We start from the raw sequence: 22,395 nt of genomic DNA, 5'->3' as shown, positions 1-22,395 counted from the left end.
TCTGTAAGGAAAACTGGTTTTAGTCGGTCCAGTGATGTGTGTGTGCGTGCGTGTGTGCGTGCGTGTGTGTGTGTGTGTGCACGTGTGTCATGCAAAATCATAAATCTTGACATGGCGAGTTTGTGAGTGACTTTGCTTCTTTCTTCTCTGTCAGGTTGCTGCTCTTATCTTTGCAGCCCAGAGGCCACAGGAATTATCAGGCATGCATTGATCCATGCAGGTCAGCGCCAAAACCAAGCGCTGCTTCCTGACAGCTGGCCTTCAAATTCCAGGTTTGTAAAAAAAAAAAAAAAAAAAAATCCAATATTGACTCAATTCCCCTGACCACACTTCAGTGGAGGTTTCTGGGGGCTGCACATCACACTGAGTCTGCAAAGTACTTCCAAAGCTTGTTGGGCTAAGTAAACTGGATCTTCTGTATTCCCACGCAAGAAGGTCTCCCTTGTTCTGCCTTTGCTTGCCCTTCAAACAAATGCAGTTATAATGATACCCATGCGTTACCCATGAGTTATGCGGATACCCATGCGGACACGTTGCAAATATACAATGTGTATAGTTACAGTGCACTGGAACAAACAAGACATTTCTGACACTGTGGAACATAAAAATGAAAGTGACAACTCAAGCTAACATTAAGAGTGTATTTTCAGTACTGATATGTACGATATCAGTACTGCACTAACCAGTATCCACATTGATGACGTGATGTCTATTTGCATGTCTACTCAGAGAAAACATTCCATTCCAACGTCTGTTTATGTTTCATACTGTTAATCTGATCTGTAGACTCTCGGGATATCGATGCGGAAGAGTCTGATGCGACTATCAACCTCGCAGTCGAACCGTATGAAAATGTCATGTGATCAACATTGTACCATTCTCACTGCATGGGGCTGCCCCCGGCTGCTGCTGAGCATCCATTTTTACATCTAATGTCTTTGTTTTTTTTCTTGTTTTTGTCTTGTGTCACAAGCTCTCGCGAGATTAAAACGTGACGATACTTCTTGTTTAGAGAAAAGCTGTCTCGCGGGAATAGGTCATCCAGAAGCCTATCGGACTGAACTATGGCATCGCTGTGAATGTGGAAGTGCGTGAGGCAGGATTGGAAGTGCACATTAAGTGTGTTACGCACACTATAAACCTTGCAATCCAACCTACCACGGTGTTCCCAGTATCACACGTCACTCAGAGGTTGTTTTTTGAGTTCAGCAGCTGCGGAAGTGTTAAAGTCCGAACAGTTAAGACTAATTCATTAATTTTGTATCTGACTCTGGAATTGAATGCAATAAATTAGGCTAACTGAGAGTTTTGGCAAGTTGTTGTTTTCAAGTCATGTTATTCCTATTTCATGTGTTCTTTCATGTGATATGTGACATGCCCGCTTGGCGAAAGTGCCCGTGTTTCAGTTTTCTTTCAACTTGCTTTCTGTGTCACTAAATAAATAAAAGGTACGTACCATGTTTATTGTTTATCTGAAAGTTTTATTATTTTTCTTTGCGGTGAAACAAGTTGAAAATAAGATCTATTTACTTGTTGGGATCCCCTTTAGCTGTGCTCTAAAAAAAAATAACCCAACAACAACATTTGATGATTCGTCCACTATGGACAAATGTAATGGATCAGATCCACAGGAACCTGAATCGCGAGCATTCATCAAATATATAGTAAATAAAGCAGCAAAATAATTTGGTGCAGTTACCTCCACAGGAAATATTGCCTCTGAAAGCCAAGGAAAGAGGTACACTAAGAAATAATGTTAGTTTGTTTGCAACAAATAGATTAAACAAGATACAATGGAGAGTGGCAGCAGAGAGCATTAACTTAACTCCCAGTCCGGTCAGTCAGTCTGCAGCGGTATTAGCAGAATAAGATACCGTTTATAGAATCCCTGCGATGAGCTTCACAAGGGGAATTAACGTATGACCTCTGCACATATGCTGCAATTTGTGTCAATGTCAACTTCTTGTCTGCCTTCTTGTCCTCTCTTTTACAAGGGAATGAATGTATCACCATACCTATGAGCTGCACTGGGCTGATTTATGTCTTAACTGAAGGAGGAGGGCAGATGGAGGAGGCGGTGGGGGATCTATATACAAGGGCCGATAAAGATAGTCACCGAAAGAGAGATGGGCCCCGATAGCATTGTGTCTGCTTTGGCAGAGGCAATGAACCAGGCTGGATTTCATCAGCAAAGAGAGAGTGGCATGGGAAAGAGAACAATAAAAAGTACTCAGCACACAGCCAAACTTTTCCAATCAATGCGCTCTCTCATGGAGACAGGGTGAAATTAATTCTCGCCTGAAGGGTGGAAGCAGGGTGGGAGCTGTACTGGGGAGTAAGGGCTGTTGACAAATACTCTTTATCCTCAGGTCAATGAGGATAGGAAAAATGAGGGATGAAAGCGGGAAGGAGGTGGAAGGTAGCAGAGGAAACAGTCATGAAGGATGAAACAGCAGGAGGAGTCGAAATGAAGAGGCGGAGGAGAGAGTGGAGAGAAAGTTCAAGAGATCTCTTTAGGTCTCATGACAGCGTAGCATCGCTAGATCTCAGTGATGGAAGCCTTCATTGATACAACCCAGAGACAATTCCTTCAAAGCAGGAAGTGGTTGTGTCACCCTAATTATTCTGCCCTCCACCTGAACGCTTCCCTCTTTTTGTCACTCTCCATCAGTTATCCATTCTCAAGTACTCACCCGTCACCAACCCATGTCTCTCTCTAGTGCCCTTTCAATATCACCTTAGGACACAGGGACACTGACTATCCACTCTGCTAGATTACTTCTGAATTTTAAAAAGGTCTTGGGTTTTTTTTCCCTGCCTGCTTAGTAATTTAAATGAACAAATATTTGAGCTTGCTTAATATCGACACTTTGCCACCGGCTGTGAGCATTAGGGATGGAGCCACTGTGGAGAGTAGTAAGGAGAAAATAGCAGATGACAGACACCATTTTGCACAATACGCTTAGCGTCTACGTTTCCAGAGACTTGTATCAATGTTAAAACACTAGCATTTGCACTAATAGTGTGCTGTGTGTCCACATTATTTGTTTTTTTCTTGTAACTATTCTGCTGCTTGTTGTAACTGCATGCAACAACACCATCAACGTATTTGAACTCAGAGAATAAAAGGTGTTCGATCAACTTTGTTCCGCAAGTGAATCAACGATTTTCAGCAAACATCCGTGCAGCCATAATATTTTGGCATTACCAGAAGATCATAGCACTTACAAAGTGTTTAAGCAAAACGCTCTGTCAAGCACGTACAGTCGTCCCTCGCCCATTTTGTTTTGCGTCCTTATTGGCTAAGGGAGAACCTGCCCACTGTCTTCTGCATCCTGTTTGGCTGTAGACGATTGTCAATCTCCTTCGTGACGAACGTCCGTGTTTCCTTTTGTCTGATTGCTAGCAAACAGCTTGCAGAGACTCTGAACTCTGTTTGCACGTTTTCTCCCCGACAAGACCCACAATGTCGACAAAATGTTCTCAACCCAAAAGGCAGAGGGGATGCGAACCATTGCACAAAAATTTGGACTTCTGAACATGCTGAATGAAGGTAGACGTTACAGAATAACGTTACGGAATAAATGAGTCTTTGGTTGGAGGAGGTGTAGGAGGAAAATCTGACAGGAGCAATATGTTTTAACAAGGATACAAAAACGCTTCAGCAGAGTGGCGACAGGACAAAGAGGCGCAGTCAGAGCAGCGAAATACACGTGAGTCACTTAATAATTTCTTGCATCCAACCACGTAGGTTGAGCATTAAAATCAAAACAAAGGTCTGAACTTTGAGAGTGTTTAAACAAGAGAGAAATGTGAGAAAATGTTAATGCCTGTCTGAGAAAAGTGTATAAAGTGTATGCTGAGGGGTTTTACAGCCTTAAAACATTTCATATAATTGTAAAAAAATAAAGTTGTTTCATATCTAGAGGACTCTAATAATGTTGAAACAATACTTACAAAGTCGTAAACACATTTTCTATGCTCGAACTACAATTTATAAATCCTACTTTTTGGAAATTCACTTCTGGTACCAACTAACCAGAATAAAGGAGGAATTACTGTACCAGTCCACAATGTTTATGTCTTTCTGCTTCACTGCTTCACCAGGCGTTGAGAAGCTGCACTCTGTTCGGCGGTCTTTGAACGCACCATCGTTGGGTGCCATTATAACGTTCTCGGACGCTGCCACAGCTCAGGAAATCCTTCTGTTCACCAATCACGTTACATGATTATTACATTAGTGGTAAGTACCTACACATGTTGTACTTTAAAATGTGTTTATTAAGTGTGTGAGGAATATTTGTTCAGATTGTGATGCGAGTGAACAATGGCAGGAGGGCTTGGAGAAGTGGGAAGCGGGCCATGTGTAAAAACGAGACATTTTCACATTTCTCACGGATTTTTAGCCAGTCACAAAGTCAGCAAAAAGAGGGGATCTACGGTATTATACGTTTTTATACTGTGTGATTATTACACCAGTAATATTAAGATACAAGTTGTCTCTGCTTTATTGTATATCTTTCATATCCTTACATCCATATTTTGTTCAATCTTCACACGTCCATATTCCCCTTTTGTCACTTCCAGCTGTGCATCTTTTGTCTTCTGGTGAATGTATTTGTCCTCACTGATGTCAGTCTCACGCTTCCATTGACTACCGACTGTCTGCGGGACTCAATTAAAGCAAGTGTGGGGTGGGGGGTGGGGTGGGGGCGATTAACAACACACACTAAGACTCACGATGCCCAAGGGGCTCAATTTATCTTGACGAACGCTCGGTCTATCCAACAAAAAGCTATGATTGACACATCTAACCTTCATTCCGATGTAATCTTTAGCACTCCGAGATCTAATTAATTAAGGGTATCTCATTTCCTCACTAATGCAAGCGGGCAGAAGCATGATGGAATACGGAGAGCTGGGAATAAGTGGGGGATGCTGAGGAGGGGTCCATATTTCATCAGTGTCTGTCCACCTTGGCCATTTGGGGGAAAGAACAAAAGAGCAGAAGGTGGTCAGGTTCACAACAATGCTGTATTGATTATAACTGACAGAGCTCTGGCAAGTGGCCATCACACATGAGACATGAAGTCATTCTCTTTAATGCAATCCCTGAATAATGAAGCCTCGTGTTTAAGTTTCCTTTCTACATTTACTGCTGGGTTACAGTCGCACTGCTTTTGTTTATAATTACTGCAAAATGTGAAGCTGACACAGAAACCAAACTATGTGAATGGTAAGAATGAGCTAAATGTTCTTGACTGACTAGAAAACTTAACGATCGATTTCGTGGAATAAAAAATAATGGAATGGCACGGTGGCCTAGTGGTTAGCTTGTTGGCGACAGTCAGGAGCTCTGGGCTCGAATCTGAGGAGAGTTTGCATGTTCTTCCCGTGCATGTGTGGGTTTTCTCCGGGTACTCCGGTTTCCTCCCACATTCCAAAAACATGCATGTTAGGATTATTGGAGACTCTAAATTGTCCATAGCTATGAATGTGAGTGTGAATGGTTGTTTGTCTACATGTGCCCTGCAATCGGCTGGCGACCAGTGCAGTACCCTGCCTCTCGCCCAAAGTCAGCTGGGATAGGCTCCAGCATACCCATGAGCCTAGTGAGGATAAGCGGCATAGAAGATGGATAGATGGATGGAATGGCATGACTTTGTTTGAATGTTCTAAACTCCTCTTTCCAACCTAGCATTGTACAAGAATGAAATGAAACAGGCCTGCGTCACACTTATTCCGAATCAGCAGAAGAATCAAGCAGAACCAGCCGGAATGAAACATTTTCAAAGTTCGCACCACATTCGGGAGAGAATTACTGCCTTGCAAGAAATGCCGCTGGAAGATTTAGATTACATTTCGAACCCGTCTCAGATCATTCTTGCACATTTACTCCAATGTAGTTGGAACACAGTAAAGAATACTGTTAGAATGCTGGAATACTTGAATACTCTCATGCGTCACATATCATTTGTATTCCTTTTTTTGCTCATTTGTGTTTTCCCCTCGCCTCATTAGGCTTGGGTATTCACACGCAACGTCTTCAGACTTGCAATCATGTAGTTACTATTTAATAATCCTCCCGGTCACGACAGTTGAGCGCTGGGACCAAAAGAGTGGCCAACATTGGGGAGGGGGTTTCTCATGATCCATGGCGGTGGCTTTCCTTTTCTTTGGTGCACTGCCGCTTTGGGGGACACAATGAAGTGTAAGAAGTTGAGAGGAATCAACTTGTAAATCACATTGGGGTGAATGACTTGTCGGCAGTATTAGTTACATGTCTGCAGTTTATTTAATTTGCTTTCCTTTGCTTTTATGCTCTCACATATCGGACATACTGATTGTTACTGAGGAGTACTGTATGTACACCAGTGCAGAAATGTGGAGTTTGGCGCCACCAATGGTGAAACACTGCAGACTCCTTTTTTACGACTCTGAATACATTGTCAGTCCTGTTGAGACTTCTCTGCACCCATGAGACCATTCCTCTCATTGCCCATTCGGCAAGCAATGTCAGCCTCACTTGGATCATTTGTCCTTGTCAGTCGTGCCACCACACCTCTTCCAGGAAGACAGCGCTGTCTTCCCATCTCATTCACTCAAAAGGGGCAAACACTGTGCCCATGCCTGGATCTTCGTCAACTCAGCTCATATGCATTCCCGTTCCAATCTCCAAATCATAATAAGTTAATGAAAGAGAGTTTATAAACTGAAGTACACATCAGATTTGTCATAATGAAATCTTATCAATGCGTTCGCTGTGCTATATTATTTGCATATAAATGATATAATAGAATAACTCTCTCCGTCCACTACCTGGGAGGAGTAAATATTTCTCTGTCTGCTTTGTTCCGCTGTTGTGACACGAGAAAACAAGATGCTAATTGAAGAGAGGCAAGCGTCCTTATGTGACGGTTGACATTCAATTATGTGCGGGAGGATCAGATTAGGTGGTGGTCCTGGAAATACTTGAAAACAACATTTTGCCGAGCGGTTAATCTGAAGCCAGAGCGAGAATGTAATTTGAATGGCTCTTTGAGCCCTGCACTGAAAGGCGCCGCTGCTCTGAATGGAATCATAATGCTTTGACCTGCAGAGTAATTGGATGCCCACGATGAAGTGTTGACAGACAAGGGACAGTTCACAATGACGCACACAAAAAAGATATGATACACACTGAGGTTCCACCATAGAAACCATTGCAAATTGGTGTGCCCACAAGTTTGACATGTTTGTCTTAATGCTTCACAGATAATGTTGAGATTTCGCACTTTGCTTGGTGGCCCTTGAACGTAGCACAGGCTACAATTTGGCTAAGATTCCATTTGTTCATTGGTCATCTTACATTTCATTCCATTCCATTCCATTCCATTTACATACTGAGTATAAGCTGGGAGACAGGGTGAGGAGTGTGCTCATCCGAGAGGAGCTCCTTCACATTGAGGGGAGCCAGTTGGGGTGGCTCGGACATCTAGTCCGGATGCCTCCTGGACGCCTCCCTGGTGGGAGGAGGTCCCGAGGCAGACCTAGAACACGCTGGAGGGATCATGTCTCACAGCTGTCCTGGGAACGCGTCTGTGTCCTCCCGGTGGAACTGGAAGAGGTGGCCGGAGACCCGGAAGTCTGGATTTCCCCACTGAGATTGCTGCCCCCTCGACCCGGACCCGGATAAGCAGAATAAAATGGACGGATGAGTGTGTGAGGGTCTGCACGGTGGTCCAGTGGTTAGCACGTTGGCCAATACAGGAACAGCCTGGAGATCGGGAAGACCTGGGTTCGATTCTCCCCTGGGCATTTCTGTGTGGAGTTTGCATGTACTCCCCGTGTGCGTGTGGGTTTTCTCCGGGCACTCCGGCTTCCTCCTCCCACATTCCCAAAAACATGCAGGTGAGGTTAATTGGCGACTCTAATTTGCCCATAGGTATGGGTTCCCTTAGCAGCTCCTTCAGCAGCAGACTTTTACACCCACGGTGTAAGAAGGAGAGGTTCCGCAGGTCCTTCATACCGACCGCTGTCAGGCTCTACAACACCTGCACCACCTGAACCATGTTGTAGTCACGATGCTCTACTGTTCTCTTTACTTGTCTTGCTTGCTGCTGTAACAAGTAAATTTCCCCGCTGTGGGATAAATAAAGTACATACAATACAATACAATGACTGTGAGTGTGAATGGTTGTTTGTCTATATGTGCCCTGCGATTGGCTGACGACCAGTCCAGGGTGTACCCCGCCTGACGCCCGATAGGCTGCTGGGATAGGCTCCAGCATGCCCCAGCGACCCTAATTAGGATGAAGCGGTATAGAAAATGGATGGATGAGTGCGTGAGGCATATTTATGGCTTAAACATGGTACGTGTGAACAATGCAAACTGAAAAGACAAAGGGGATGGTTTTGGAGCTATCTACTCTAATAATTACAACAGTCACTTTTATTGCAAATGTCGAGCCAAAATTGGAGGAGAAGGTCAACCTTGTGTCAAAAATAGATGTCTGTCAATTACTTACGTTTTTTGTGAACGTGAAAAGCGGGAATTTACTATAATGCTGTAGCATGCAGCGCTTACAATCGCATGCATGTTTATTTTTCTCATTTCTAGCCCTGCATCCTGAAATATTATAATCACGCTACAATTATGAATTTCTTTTTGCTACCCATACCGTGTCAACACTGCATACTTGAAACCCTGACTGACCAGGTACAAGAAGCAGTACCCGGGTAGTACTTGATAAAGGGGTAGTCGCTAGTTTACTTCATATTATTCCTCAGAAACAAATTCATGAAATTCATGCACCAGAATCCCAGCAGGATAAGTGACATCATGACAACAAAGAGTCTCTGCTGTTTCCGCTGCACACTCCAACAAGTCCATCTTCCTCCCAGAGGTCCGAGCATTAATGAGGCAGCTGTGTTGGTATTGATATTTTGGCTTCTTCCATCAATTAATTCTATCTTCATTAGCCACAAAATGCGGAAACTTAAAGTTCTATTATACCCATGAACGATGGAGGCTGCTCTAATTGCCCAATTTGTTTTGCATTGACACACACACACACACACACACGCACACACACAGACACACACACATTCACAGGTCTATTTTTATGTCTTTTGCCCATGGCCCACACCTCTGCTTTCACAATGTCGATTCAGTGAAATGAGTATCACCACTGCTGGTAACATGAAATATGCTGGCTTCACCTGAACAGTCAAAATTGATTTTGATCTTCTTAATGACAATGACAATTCTTATTAATGGCAATTCACAACATGTATTCTGAAAGCGCATATGATAAAAGATAGATGACGGATGCCAAAGGTCAGATCACAATACAGTACAGTACATTGTATATACAGTGGATCTCTGCATCCCTGTTTGGGATTCAGCATTCCTGTCCCTGCTAATTCACAGATTTTTGGTCGAAATATGTATTTTTTCTAGTTTTTTCTCTGAAAATATGTGGGTTTTTTGTTGTTGTTGCAGAAAGCATGTCTCATGCCAATGAAGCCCCCTCAGGGACAAATAATTTTGATGTGTAAAAAAAAAAAGGCAAATTTTTGTGAGATAACGCAATAAGTTTTGCGGGATAATGCAATACTTTTGTGATATCTCGCAAAAGTCTTGCGCTATCTCACAAAACTTTCTAATCCCTCTCATTCAGTACACTGCCTGTAAAACATCCAAAACCAATATTATGCCATTTCCAGTAATTGTGACGATTGTACGACTCTTGTTGTGAAGCTACGTGACACACTTCGGGTAACCGCTTGCCTCCACATGGTGGAAATCGGTTGGTAATCTTCAGCATTTGCTCATCCCGTACTGCACAATTGTAGCGGTATTAATTGTAATTGCAACTATAGGAAAGAGCTTTCAATGACTCGTAATGGCTGCTCGGCTTGTCTTTTGAAAATAAAATAAAAAACATTTGCAAATATACACGCTTGTGTTCTCCTGTCAACAATCTCAACTAACTGTCACACAGTGGGAAGGAACACTTGCAAACAGTCAATTTGATTCAATAAAGGTGTTGTTAGTGACGAAAATATTAAAAAGTATGAAAACTACAAAAATAATGTCACATTATAGCACATCTGAGAGCGTGAATGTCTTTGTAAAGGCTGATGATTTACTACAGCTCAACACATCACATTACCTTGTGGCGCTGGATGGAATGAAATGCCCATGACTGAATGAATATGATATTTACTGTTGGAATAATCATGCATGCACAATGTTTTCTTGCATTATAATCCATGTGCACACAATACATTTATATTCTGTGCCACCTCTGTAATAAAAACATGTCACTGGGACCTGCCAGAACAGTTCATCACAGCAGAGTCATGAAGCAACACTGCCCACTGAGCCAAATAAGCTATTAGACAGGATAAACTCTCTTATCAGCCTGCCAGAAAGCACACAGCCAAGGTCACACCAAACCAACACCAGGTCACTCTCCATATGGCCAATATTACACACTATTCAGACAATCAGGGGATAACTGTGTGTATGTTCATCCATCTACCTGTCAACCGTAATATTTAGCAAATGACAGAGTAAACACATTTACAAAGCAGGCGCACCAGTGCTTAATATACTAAACACACAAGTAAAGGCTATTTGCTGGCACATGACACTTGCGAATAAACAAAAATGTGACCCTCCTGTCAACAAGGATTATTGTTTAATTTGTGAGGCAACTCATTTACTGTATGTGCAGATGTTTTTTTTTTTGGTTGTTCTGTCATGTCCTAATATCTGAAAGTGACATTCAGGTAATTATATAGTGGAAACTAGTGGTGACTGCTGGTCTTTGAAACAGGAAGCTCATTGGGGTCTGACATACGTTTAACTCATTCATCCCAGCCATTTTTCTAAATCCAACCCCTTTAATACCGGCCATTTTGAGACGATTTTGACTGATTTTTCAAACCGAGCAGAATATTGTGTTCTATGGCTTTATAAACATGGAACCTACCAAAAGAAAGATTAGACTCTCGTCTTTCATCAGAAAAAAAAGTCTGTTTCTACCTTTTCCCGTTCTTTTGGAATCAGCAGTAGAACATGGGTAAGTTTCAGGCAAATATCAGTTCCCAACAAAAAAGGGAGAAAAACAGCTTTTTGTGAAAAGATACAATTCAAGCATAACTTTCACTTTGACACGATTTTCATTTAAAAACTGCATTTTGTGTTCAGTTGTGTTGTCATTGACTAATATTTACATTTGTTTGATGATCTGAAACATTTAAGGTAAAAATTTAAGGTAAATTTAAAGTAAAAATTGCCAGTCCAAAATGGAACCAACATTTTGAGGCTGATATGATTTGAGTGTCGCACAAAAATGTTAATACCGTCGTTACATGAGGCGTTAGCATATCGGACAAAACCTTTTTGAAGAATTGAATTTGTGCCTGTGCTTCCAAACCCCCTTGTGTGAAAATGAACAAGGCTGCAAAGTCAAATGCGCCTGCCATTCATTGGTAAAGTTGACTGACCGTCTTTCAGATCTTATGTTTAACTAATAGTAGTGGTTGAATTATTTTTTCCACACTTTAGTAACTTTCAAAATAATTTCAAAATAAGAAATAAAAACTGACTGTACAGTGAATAAACTCATATAATAAATGTGTAGTATTTCTATTTGCATTATTTCATATAGCAAAGTGGACTACAGGTGTCAAGTATACCCAAGCACAGCACAAATTACCAAGTGGAAGGGTGCCTTAGATTGCACATTATACTTCATATTACTGAAATCACCTTGACAACTTCATTCAGAAATACAAAACATGAAAAAACAATCACAACAAAGCAGCTTCCATTGGCCGTTGTGCCACATACAGCATAATAGGACGGCGCATGTCGGGCCCTCGGGCCCTCACATTTTTGAAACTGTGGCCCCAGATTCAAAGAACTCAACGCATACACGTGCACGCACAAACAGAAAGACAATCTCGCTCACGACGCCAGACATTTTATCTCTATGTAATTCACCTTTGTAGAACATGGAAGCAGATGGAGGGCTCAGGCCGACTGCATCGATTGGCTTTCCTTAGCAGTGACAGCCCCCAGATGGGCCGCAGAGCATTAGAGTCAAAAAGTCACTCTGCCATTACCAGTCTGTCCTCTCTGGTTACAGCTCCCCTGCACATGCACACTCCACGGACTGAAATCGATTACAATGATCGATGTGTGCGTGCGTGCGTGCGCGTGCATCTGTGTCACTCCATTGCTACAACTTTCAACATGAAGTTAGCGCTCTCCTTTCATGTGTCCTATTTTTTAGTGATGTGCTGGAAAATGCTTGACCAGTAATAGTGAAGAGTGTATGAAAATAAAGATCAAAGTGTGGATCCATGCTTATTGCAATTTACTGTGTAAAGCTTATGGCTAATGAATCCCATTAGAATGTTAATGAGACGGACATATTCAAAAGGAGCCTTTCTATTTCGCAGACTAAAGAGAAAATTACGGTTCCCATTGCTAGTCGTCATCTTTCAGTTCTCTTTTTATTTTTTTAATGATTTCTATCTCTGCTACTCCTCTTTAGTCTCTAAGCTGCATAAAAGCAGAATGGAAAGCTGGAGATGTGGGGATTAGGCTCCATCACCATGTTTTCTTCAAACAGCTCATTTTCGAATTTGAGATTTAAGATAATCACTTACTTTTGTGACTCCACTCTTCTTGATAAACACTACAGTGTGTACCAGGCTGTTTTGTTGGGTTTTGGGGGGTTTAATTTTATTAAATGTGCCGCGAGCCAACAAAAAAACAAGTTGTCCCAGGGCCGCACTTTTGACACACTTGTGGTAAACGTTTCAGGGGGTCTGCAGCCTAACTTAATTTTGTCAATGCTTCCATCCATTTGCTATGCTGATAATCTAGTTCAGGGTTGGAGAGAGCTGGAGACAACTACTCGATCCATACCGGAAACACGATCGGTTTTGCACACGTGCGAGACCTTATTTTTTCAGACTGAGCTTTTATGATAGAACACGCTGTGATTTTCAGTTACAGTATAAACATGAAAGGTCACTAACCACACTTAACATAGACGTAGATTATGTTGTCATTTCTGGAATCTCAATAATGGTTTTTGGGGGTGGGAGGAAAGACGCATTATTGCACATGCGTGGTACAAATCAGGTTGCCTGACGCTTGACTGCCGTAAAATAGATCGGCTGATGACTAGTTTTCACATGCGTAGTACAAATCGATTTGCCTGAAATGTGACTGCCGACCGGATGTAGATGCACATGCGCAGAACGGATTGTGTTTCCTGTACGGATCGTGTAGTGACAATCAGACTGGTCATTAATTCATCAAACAACACACTTGCTTGAGGCTGTGTTTTTCAGAGGTACTGTACGTATTATTCTTCATAGGCAGCTTTTTCATGCTTCTGATTGGCCAAAATGTGCATATGCGGTAATTTATGTGTTTTTTTTTAACTGCACTGATGTGGGTGGAGATTGGGGGACCTGTGGTCTGAAGCTTAAAAATAAATACTGTGAATTACAGGCAGAAATGTGCCGAAACCTGCTTTTTCAAATTTAAATGTTTTATTTATGAAAAATGATACACATAGCAGAATCGTGCGTTAAAATGAAATACATATTAAGGACACCACTGACGGGCTCTCAGGCTTCTGATCCTTGGGTTTCTGGTTCACAGAACAATTTAAGTTGAATCTCTCGCTTGCTACAAAGACGTGTAAAAAATTTTTAATTTAGTTGCTCAGAGCGAATACATATTTTAAGAAAAGGGAGTATGAGACCGGAATCAATGTAGTCGGCAAGCACATCTACGCTTTCTGATGCCCGTGAATGATTGAGAGGTTTCCATGGTGACACCCTCCTCCAAGGAAAAAATGTGGAAAAAAACACCAACTCCACTTCTTTCCAGCCTTGAAATGGCCTCATCTCTTCTTCAAATGAGTTGTCACACATCATATGCCGCCATCGATCCAGCACGGTCATGTGTCCGAATAATGCGGGGCGGGGGAAAGCACGGTAAATGTAAGGTGAGGAGAAAAACGTAGACCTGTAGAATAAATCTTCATATCAAGGCAGGATTTTACGCTTCATAGAAAGCACTCGAGAGAGAAGCCAAACTGATTTCAATGTGACAAAATTGATTTGCCAATTTTCCCTGGATTACTTTCCGCTTCTCCCACGCGAGTCCAGTGAGAAACGCATATGCGGCTACATTTGATTTACGTTGTCAGAATTCAGAAGGGCAACAGTTTATCTTGTTCATGTTGTTCTGTAAATGTCTCTCTCTAACACATATGCTGTGCATTCTGTCCACATGCAGTGTAAATGGCAGACGCTAACTTGATACACGAAAATGCACAGAAGTGGAAATCTCTCTACACCACAGAGAGGGCAGTTTGAAATTTTTGCCTTCTGTATTTTCATCCGGTTCTGCTGAGTGACTGAACTATTGAGGGCATCTGTGCTGTGGTTTGACTGTGTTAAATAACCCTTGAGGAAAGGCAAATGCACTAATGAGACTGACAAGAAAAGGGATATCAAGAAAGAGGACGTAAATCTAGCCTTTTTTATGAGAAAACAACAAAAAAAATGTAATTCCCTGCTTCAGCCATGATTGGGTATTGTAAAATTTATTGCTTCTCTTTAGATTTTGTTCCCGGTTTTTGGGACCGCATTGCTATTGGAAAAGTAGTCACTCTTCACAGTATAAAAGTGTTTCAGTTTGCATTAAAAAATGAGAGCAATATATTTGGTTACAGCACTGGACTCTGGCATCAACGAGGAAAATGGATGAAAGTCAAAGTTAAGCTTGTGTGTGTGAGACGCAGAATAATGCGACTGCTATGTTCTTTTTCCATGAGTCCAAGATAGGTGTTGCGCGACTCTGATTGTGCTATGTGAGTGCATGTCAAGAAGGCCATCTATGAGAAGCCATTAGACTGAAAATGCACTGAGCTAAAAGACAGAATCTGAGCTGTAAGAGTATATAATAATATAATATATAACAGTGTAAAACGTTTTCTAAAAACTTTCTATGCACTGATTGCATACACTGTTACTTTTCCAGTTGTATGGAATGACCAGTGCAAAGACATTACACAAGTGATCACTTATATAACAATCACTATAATTTCATATTCTTTTTTACAGATAAGAATTTAGGAAATATAATACCTTCTTTAAGAATTTTTGCCATACCACAAAATGTTTAAGGACAGTTTTCTGCTAGAGACTTTGAAGTCTTTTTTTCTTGTCTATTTTTCTGTTAAAGCCGCACGCAATTGGTCAACATGTGTTGTGTCGTATGTGTTGACACTAAGCAGCAGCGGGAGGGAGGACTTACACACACGGCACAGTCGTGAGAATACGAAGAGGGAGAGAGACGAGAGAGAGTTTGCTACATAATTTGAGACTACAGACTAGAAAGGTGAGGAAAACACATTTTTGAATGCCAATCTTTGCCAGCAAACACTGTTACCCGGTTGCTGTTTTGTCTTTTAGTTTTTGCACATTTTAATTTACATTTTGTTGCATTTTTTTTCCCAGGTTCAAACTCTTAGTATCATAAAGTCTGTATGATCTGTACAGGCAATTTTTAGGTGACATTAAAACATCCTTAACTGTTATACTGTTATGAAAGAGAAGATAACTAACGTATAATAACAATAAAATAAATATTGCAGTGTTCTTTTTGGAATTAATGTGTTGTGTAGCATATAATAACTGCATTACATTAGCATTAACTCCAAACTGTACAACTTGGAGGGAAACCACTGTATTGTGCTTAACTTTTCCAATAGTATAAACTACTTTTGTGTGAATTATATCAGTTGTATAACAACCTCAGTCTCAGGTCTTACAATAACTTTAATGTAAAGCCGAATGTAATGGAGAATGGCTGTGTAAACGACCAATGCCCATAGTCATCCTGCATATTGATTCCAGGTGGTTATATTTTGTCAGTGCAGAAGACATATGCAACTTATGTACAGTAGCTTCTACAAAACTGCAAAGGAACATGAAAACATACATATTTGAGTCTCACAGCCACTTTGTAAAACCATCACTGACAAATCACAGCATTGACTACATCTGGTTTCACTGTCCTTCGAATCAATTACACCTTAAACAGTGTCTTGTAGCTATGTGGAAGCAGCTTATTGGTGCAGTTAGCACAGATGCAGCAGTTCCGGATGGAAGGTTTTCAACTGGGCTTGTTGGACACTACCAGCGCAGGCGAATGAATGTGTATCACTTCAATTAAACAGTGCGCTAAGTGTCTGACAACAGCTAATATTCCTCCTCCACCAGCGCACCCAATCGATGTTCTGGCATTCGTCACCGCGCTAAAAAAGCAATCATCTCGCTGTCTCGCTCTGGTTAGTGGAGGGCATGGTATGAAACTCATTTTGCATTGGCACATGCTGGAATATAGCAACGTTAAAGCCAAAAACATTAAATATAAGAGATGCTCGATCTTACCGATATCAACCAATACCATGAATATGTACGTCCACTTAAATATATGCATGTTTTCTTCTGCCCATGTTCAGTATTGTCGTCATTTTAAGAACAAAGATCAACTAGTGTTAAGATTAAGATTAATGGTGATGCTATCTAAATAGTAGAGTGTAGTATGTTGACCAACCTCTCTGTCAAGTAAAGCAGGGGAGATGACGGTGACGATGTCGCCCCTCTCTGCATCGATGTAGAACATGTTCGGGGAGGGTTTGTCCGGCGACTGTCGGATGATGTTGTAACGCAAAGCTGCGTTGTCTGTAGCGGGGTCGTCTGCATCAAGCGCCATCATTGTCATCACTGTGGTTCCTGGTGAACAAGGAAGCAAGTTGTTCAACACATGATGTGATATTTCATTGGGAGAATTAAACACTACGACGCCATTCACCAGTTTTTGGTTGGAACAGTTTTTCTGTGTTTAAAGGTTATAAAAAACATTGAGACTGTTAGGAATGGAATATTTTCCTCTCGGTTCTATAGATATAAAGTTATTGGAATAACTTTGTATTGGAATGTTAATGGAATATTTTTGACTGTGTTCTCTTTCCACTCTTTTGGATTCTGCAACATGGATGTGTACATATAAAGTTACAGAACACACACTATATCTACTTCATAGCACATACATGTTGCAGAATCCAAACTAGAGTGGAAAATATTCCATTCTTTATATAAAGTAATTTAGATAGCAATAAGCACATACATGTTGCAGAATACAGAAGGGAGTGAACAATATTCCATTCCTAAGAAGTCAATTTTTTTCTCCAAGTTTGTGTTCAACCAACTAAACATTGGGGTCTATCATATACAGTGTTCCCTCGCTATATCGCGGTTCACCTTTCGTGGATTCACTCTTTCGCAGACTTTTTAAAGTGCAATTTTGAATCTTTTTTTTTTTTTTTTTTTACTCTATGACCGCACATCGTGTTTGGCACCCTTGTGGTGTATTGCAGTGATCTATCGGTGCTCTGTTGCATGAGTCTGTTATTGTATTTACTATTGCTACCAGTAGAGGGTGCTGTAGAATCATGTGAGAGTTGAAGACATGTCCAGACGTGTCCAATTCATCTGAGTTAACATAGAGCCATAACAGTCCTGATTGGCTAAGGGAGAACCCACCTGTTGTGTTCTGCGTTCTGATTGGCTGTAGACCATTTTTAATCAATCTCCTTCGTGTAGTACTGCCTGTTTCCTGTTGTATGACCGCTACCTGCTAGCGATCATACGTGCTAAATGAAGGCAGAAGTTAAGGTGCCTGGAATACTGTAAATGAATATTCGGTTCATGGAGGACGAGGAGGAGGAATGTGTTTTAAGAAGGATACAACAACGCTACAGCCTAACGGCGCCAAAATCAGAGTGAAATTAACATCTTAACATCTTGTGTCCAATGTTGTAAGTTGATCATTAAAATTCAAACGAAATTTGAAATTTGTGAGTGTTTAAACAGGAGAGAAATGTGTCTGAGAAAAGTGTATAAAGTGTTTGGTGAGGGGTTTTACAACCTTAAAACATATATCATAATTGTACAAAAATAGTTGGTTGATGTTTTTTAAGTGTGCAGGACATGCGGCTGAAGGGGTACGCAACTGTAAAAGGTTCAGGAACCACTGATACAGTACAGCAGAAGTGATCCCCTGTTGTTTTTATTTTGGTAATGCAAAAGAGGTTGGAGACCCCTGGTTGAAATAAATCATGTGACAAATACATCATTTAAAGTTGCAACAAGAATACCTATTAGTTTTTTTTCCCCAATGGGATTTGTTAACGATGATTTAAATCAGAAAAGGTAAACTGTCTGACATTGATAATGAAATTAGAACAACAAAAAAGCTGCTTTTGAAATGAATACAAACTGAATAGGAAGAAATGTCTCTTCTGATTAAAACATGCTTTTATAATATGTATCCATTAAAGAAATAAGAAGAATACATCATAAATTAATACCTCTCGGTTTTATTATCTCTGCAAAGGAATAATTTGATTCACTTTCTCGACTGGATCTCATTAGATTGTGCCATTGTACCTGTGTGATGGCCATACCTTTATGCTAATGCCCACGTTGAAAATAAACCTATGAATTTCCTTCATCCTGCATGTGTCAGGAAATGTCCTTTATCTTGTAATGAGATCCAAATAAAAAGCCTTATTTCCAGGGCAGAGCTGAAGCAGGAGATACACTCTCAATCTGCTGCTTGACTGCGATGTCACAATTTGCAGGACATGTGCATTCATACGTGCATGCATATATACCCCATGTCAGGTCACATCCCTTCTGAGTATGTCTGTTTTTTTTTTTCATTTCCCAAGTGCTGCAAGAGTTTCTAAATTGTGCCTCGCTCCGGTGCTTTATGTTCTGGCTGTCATCAGCTCAGAGTCAAACAAACATTTGCTCAATTCTGTGTTTCTTCTAGGAGGAGAGTACTGAGATGGGGGGGTATGTTGAGGACACAGATGGACACGTATGGCAAAGCAAATGTCTGACAGGCTGTGAATTGTGGGACGGAGCATTTTTATGCCTTGAATTTTAAGCAACAGACTTTTGTCTTTTTTACGTGCGTACACCGAAGTCTGTCATTAAAAAGTTTTTATATTACACTGTAGTTGCAACATGAAAAAATAATACAGCAGCAATGCAGAAGATGTAATGATTTGATTTTGCAGAAGAGAGTATGTTATGGAAAAATAGTGTTCCAATCCTTGCATGACAGCTCCTTTTACACATTTCGACCAAATCCACATCTTACTACCACCATTGTCACGTCACACCGATAAAAAACATCAATAATATACACAAATGCAATATAACAATGCATGGCATTGAGGATGTTCACTGAGGATGAACACCATTATTACTACAGCAAGAAACCTTGTTAACCCTTTATTTTCACGTACATCATCTCTAAACAAACCACCCTGCAACATTATCTGGAGCAGGTCAGAATCAATATGTATCTAATAACACAAATAAAATGAAATAAAATACATGATATTCACCATTCACCTGTAACTGGTCTGTAAAACTTCCAGACACATAGTGTGTATAAAGTGATGCACACGGAACAATGAACAACTGTATGCTTGTCTTTTTTCTTCAGGTGGGAACAGGATCAATTAAGTGCTGTTGTTCATGTGATGATGCAGTCAAGAGCACTGGTAACTGTCAATGTCAGGAAATAGGTAAAAAAAATGCTGACATCACTGTGGGCCAGCTCGCTGGCCTTGTGAGGTGTATCTGAAATCTGAAAAAACAGCACCATTGCTAATAGTGTGCAGTGATGTGCAGTCAGGGGAGGCATGATGAAAAATACAAAAATAAACAATGATAGCAGAAAACGAATCGACCGACTGATTGATAAATAGATAAAGTAGATAGATACTTTATTCATCGCCAAGAGAAATTCACATATATCAAATACAAATATTTCATATATAAAAAGCAGCACTCATCTGCTCCAGGGCCTGCCACCTCCCCTTCCCCCATCTGGTTCCTGCAAGACTCCACTCACTGTAAGGGAGCACAATGCCAGACGGATGCTCCCTACCATTGAACACCAAGACGGCTGCTGGTCCAGACGGAGTACCTGGCGAGGTGCTCAAAGGATGTGCCCACCAGCTTGCCTTCATCACCAACCTCTCCTTGGCCCAGGCAGTCCTGCCTAAAATCAACCACCATGATTCCAGTACTGAATAAGTCTCCCATCACCACCCTCCCTCCTCTCACATGTGCCTGGATAAAAGACTTCCTCATAACCAGCCCCAGACCCCCACCTCTACTCTATTTGGACGCTGAGCACCGGTTCCCCACAGGGCAGTGTGCTGAGCCCCCTCCTTCACTGTCTCTCCAACCACGACTGCAGTCTGACCCACAACAACAACCTCATCGTCCTGAAGGTTGGCAGCCTGGTGTTCAGAGAACAACCTGGCTTTAAACATTACAGTAAAAAAAAACAAGAATGAGTGTGGACTGTGTGGAGAGGCTCCACACCTTCCGGTTTCTTGGCATCCATATCTCTGCCGACGTCTCATGGATGAACAACACCACAACGGTCATCAAGAATGCTCAGCGGCGGCAACACTTCCTGAGAGCAAGATCATTGGCTGCCCTCTACACTCCCTGATGGACATCGGCACCTCCAGCTGCCTCAGCAGAGCTACAAACATTGTCAAGGAAAAGCTTTTTCACTTTTTAACCTGCTGCCCTTGGGAAGGCGCTACAGGGGCATCACAACAGGCTCAAGAACAATTTCTTCCCAAAAGCCATAACCACACTAAATTCCCACACGCACTACAGTGAGGATAAAAAGTATTCTAACCAAAGACACAAATTCCCTTTGATTGACTGGCGGCCAGTCCACGGTGTACCCTGTCCTGACCCAGAGTCAGCTGAGATAGGCTCCAGCTCACCCTTGACCTTAAACAGAATAAGTGAGAACCAAATTAGGTTTATTAGAAATATGCAAAGTATGGATGAGAGCAAAGTGTCTTCATCCAGCTGAAGGTAAAAGAGGTCGGGCAAGGTTTTTATCCTCTTGCCATTTGCACTTCAAGGTGAACCATTAATGTAAAAGTAAACCGGTAATCCTTCCTCTGCGGACCAATTACACACTGCCATCTCATTCATTACCTCAACTCTGTTCCACTTCACAGCCGGAAAGCCACACTTTTAAAAATGACACAGTGATCACACACATACCACTTAGCACACAAACACGCGCGCACACTGGCAGCAAATTGCAGAATTAAAATGCTGGCTAAATTGGTCGTCTCGGTGAACACATCTCACGGAATGATATTTTCATTTTGCGGCATCTCTTGACTGTAACATGATCATATTAAAAGTAATGTCACAACACTGGTCTAGATCTGTGCTGTTATTATGATGTTGCTGGGTATGAATAGCACAAGAATTGGATAATGATTTGGACTTCCTCTTAGTGTCCACAAAACAAATCGTGAGCCTCGACGTCAGTCTGCTTTTTCAATTTACAGTCACTTCATTACCATACCTGCGCAAGATATGAAACCCTCCCTCTACAAATAATGCTCACGATAGATTGGCACTGAAGCATTAATTGCATTGCATTCATTCGTTCAATCTACAACTCATACCGCGCCTGTTATCCTAGAAAAATAATACTTACTGGTTAAAAGACCCGACTGCCTACCGTGCTGCAACCGCTACAGGATGCATTACGCCGACGTTGGCAGAGTGTTGCAGAGTGGACCAGAAGCTGTGCTGCTCCAGCTCCAGCTTTCTTTTTTCAAGAAAGTTACAACATTATTAAAAAGAAAAGGTGGGAGTTTCCCAGGGAAAACGGCAGGATTAACACTGATAGGTATGCTAAAAACATACATGTCAGGTTAATTGGAGACTCCAAATTGTCCGTAGGTGTGAATGTGAGTGTGAATGCTTCGTTGTGAAAAGCTGCCCAGCAATTGTCTGACAACCAGTAATTGACTGACAACCAGTCCAAGGTGTACCACGCCTCTTGCACAAAGTGAGCACCCGTGACCCTCATGAAGTCAAGCAGGCCAGAAACAGGATGGATGACTGCTATCAAAATGTATTATGTGTTGCAGACATTGTTACCCTAACACCCACAGCCTGCAGAGCAGACATGACTTCTGTAAAGCTGAAGTTCACATGCTAATGACGCAGCACATTGTAAAAACTGCTTTGATCTAAAAAGTATTGGGGATGGGGCAAAAAAAACACAACTGGCCACAATTTGATGTCTGGTGACAAGAAGAAAGCACACCAGAATGATTTACTCCATATGAGACAAACAAATGTGTGTGTAAGACCAGAAAGAAGCAAACAGGATCTACCCTTCAGAGAGTGCCGGAGTCTGTAATATGATAAAGAATGATGTGC

The 22,395-nt window shown here is 41.4% G+C and overlaps 1 protein-coding gene across 1 annotated transcript in view; it reads right to left on the bottom strand.

Moving 5' to 3' along the window:
* The window catches only part of cdh13 (cadherin 13, H-cadherin (heart)), a 337,156-nt gene that overhangs the window by 98,911 nt on the left and 215,850 nt on the right, over positions 1-22,395 (bottom strand). Inside the window, exon 8 of the mRNA XM_054775680.1 lies at positions 16,649-16,827. Within this exon, the coding sequence (XP_054631655.1) occupies positions 16,649-16,827 (179 nt within the window). The remainder of the gene's footprint in view (positions 1-16,648; positions 16,828-22,395) is intronic.

This window comes from Dunckerocampus dactyliophorus, chromosome 5, assembly GCF_027744805.1.
Source record: "Dunckerocampus dactyliophorus isolate RoL2022-P2 chromosome 5, RoL_Ddac_1.1, whole genome shotgun sequence".
Classification (NCBI taxonomy): Eukaryota; Metazoa; Chordata; class Actinopteri; order Syngnathiformes; family Syngnathidae; genus Dunckerocampus; species Dunckerocampus dactyliophorus.
This window is presented reverse-complemented; position numbering and strand designations above follow the sequence as displayed.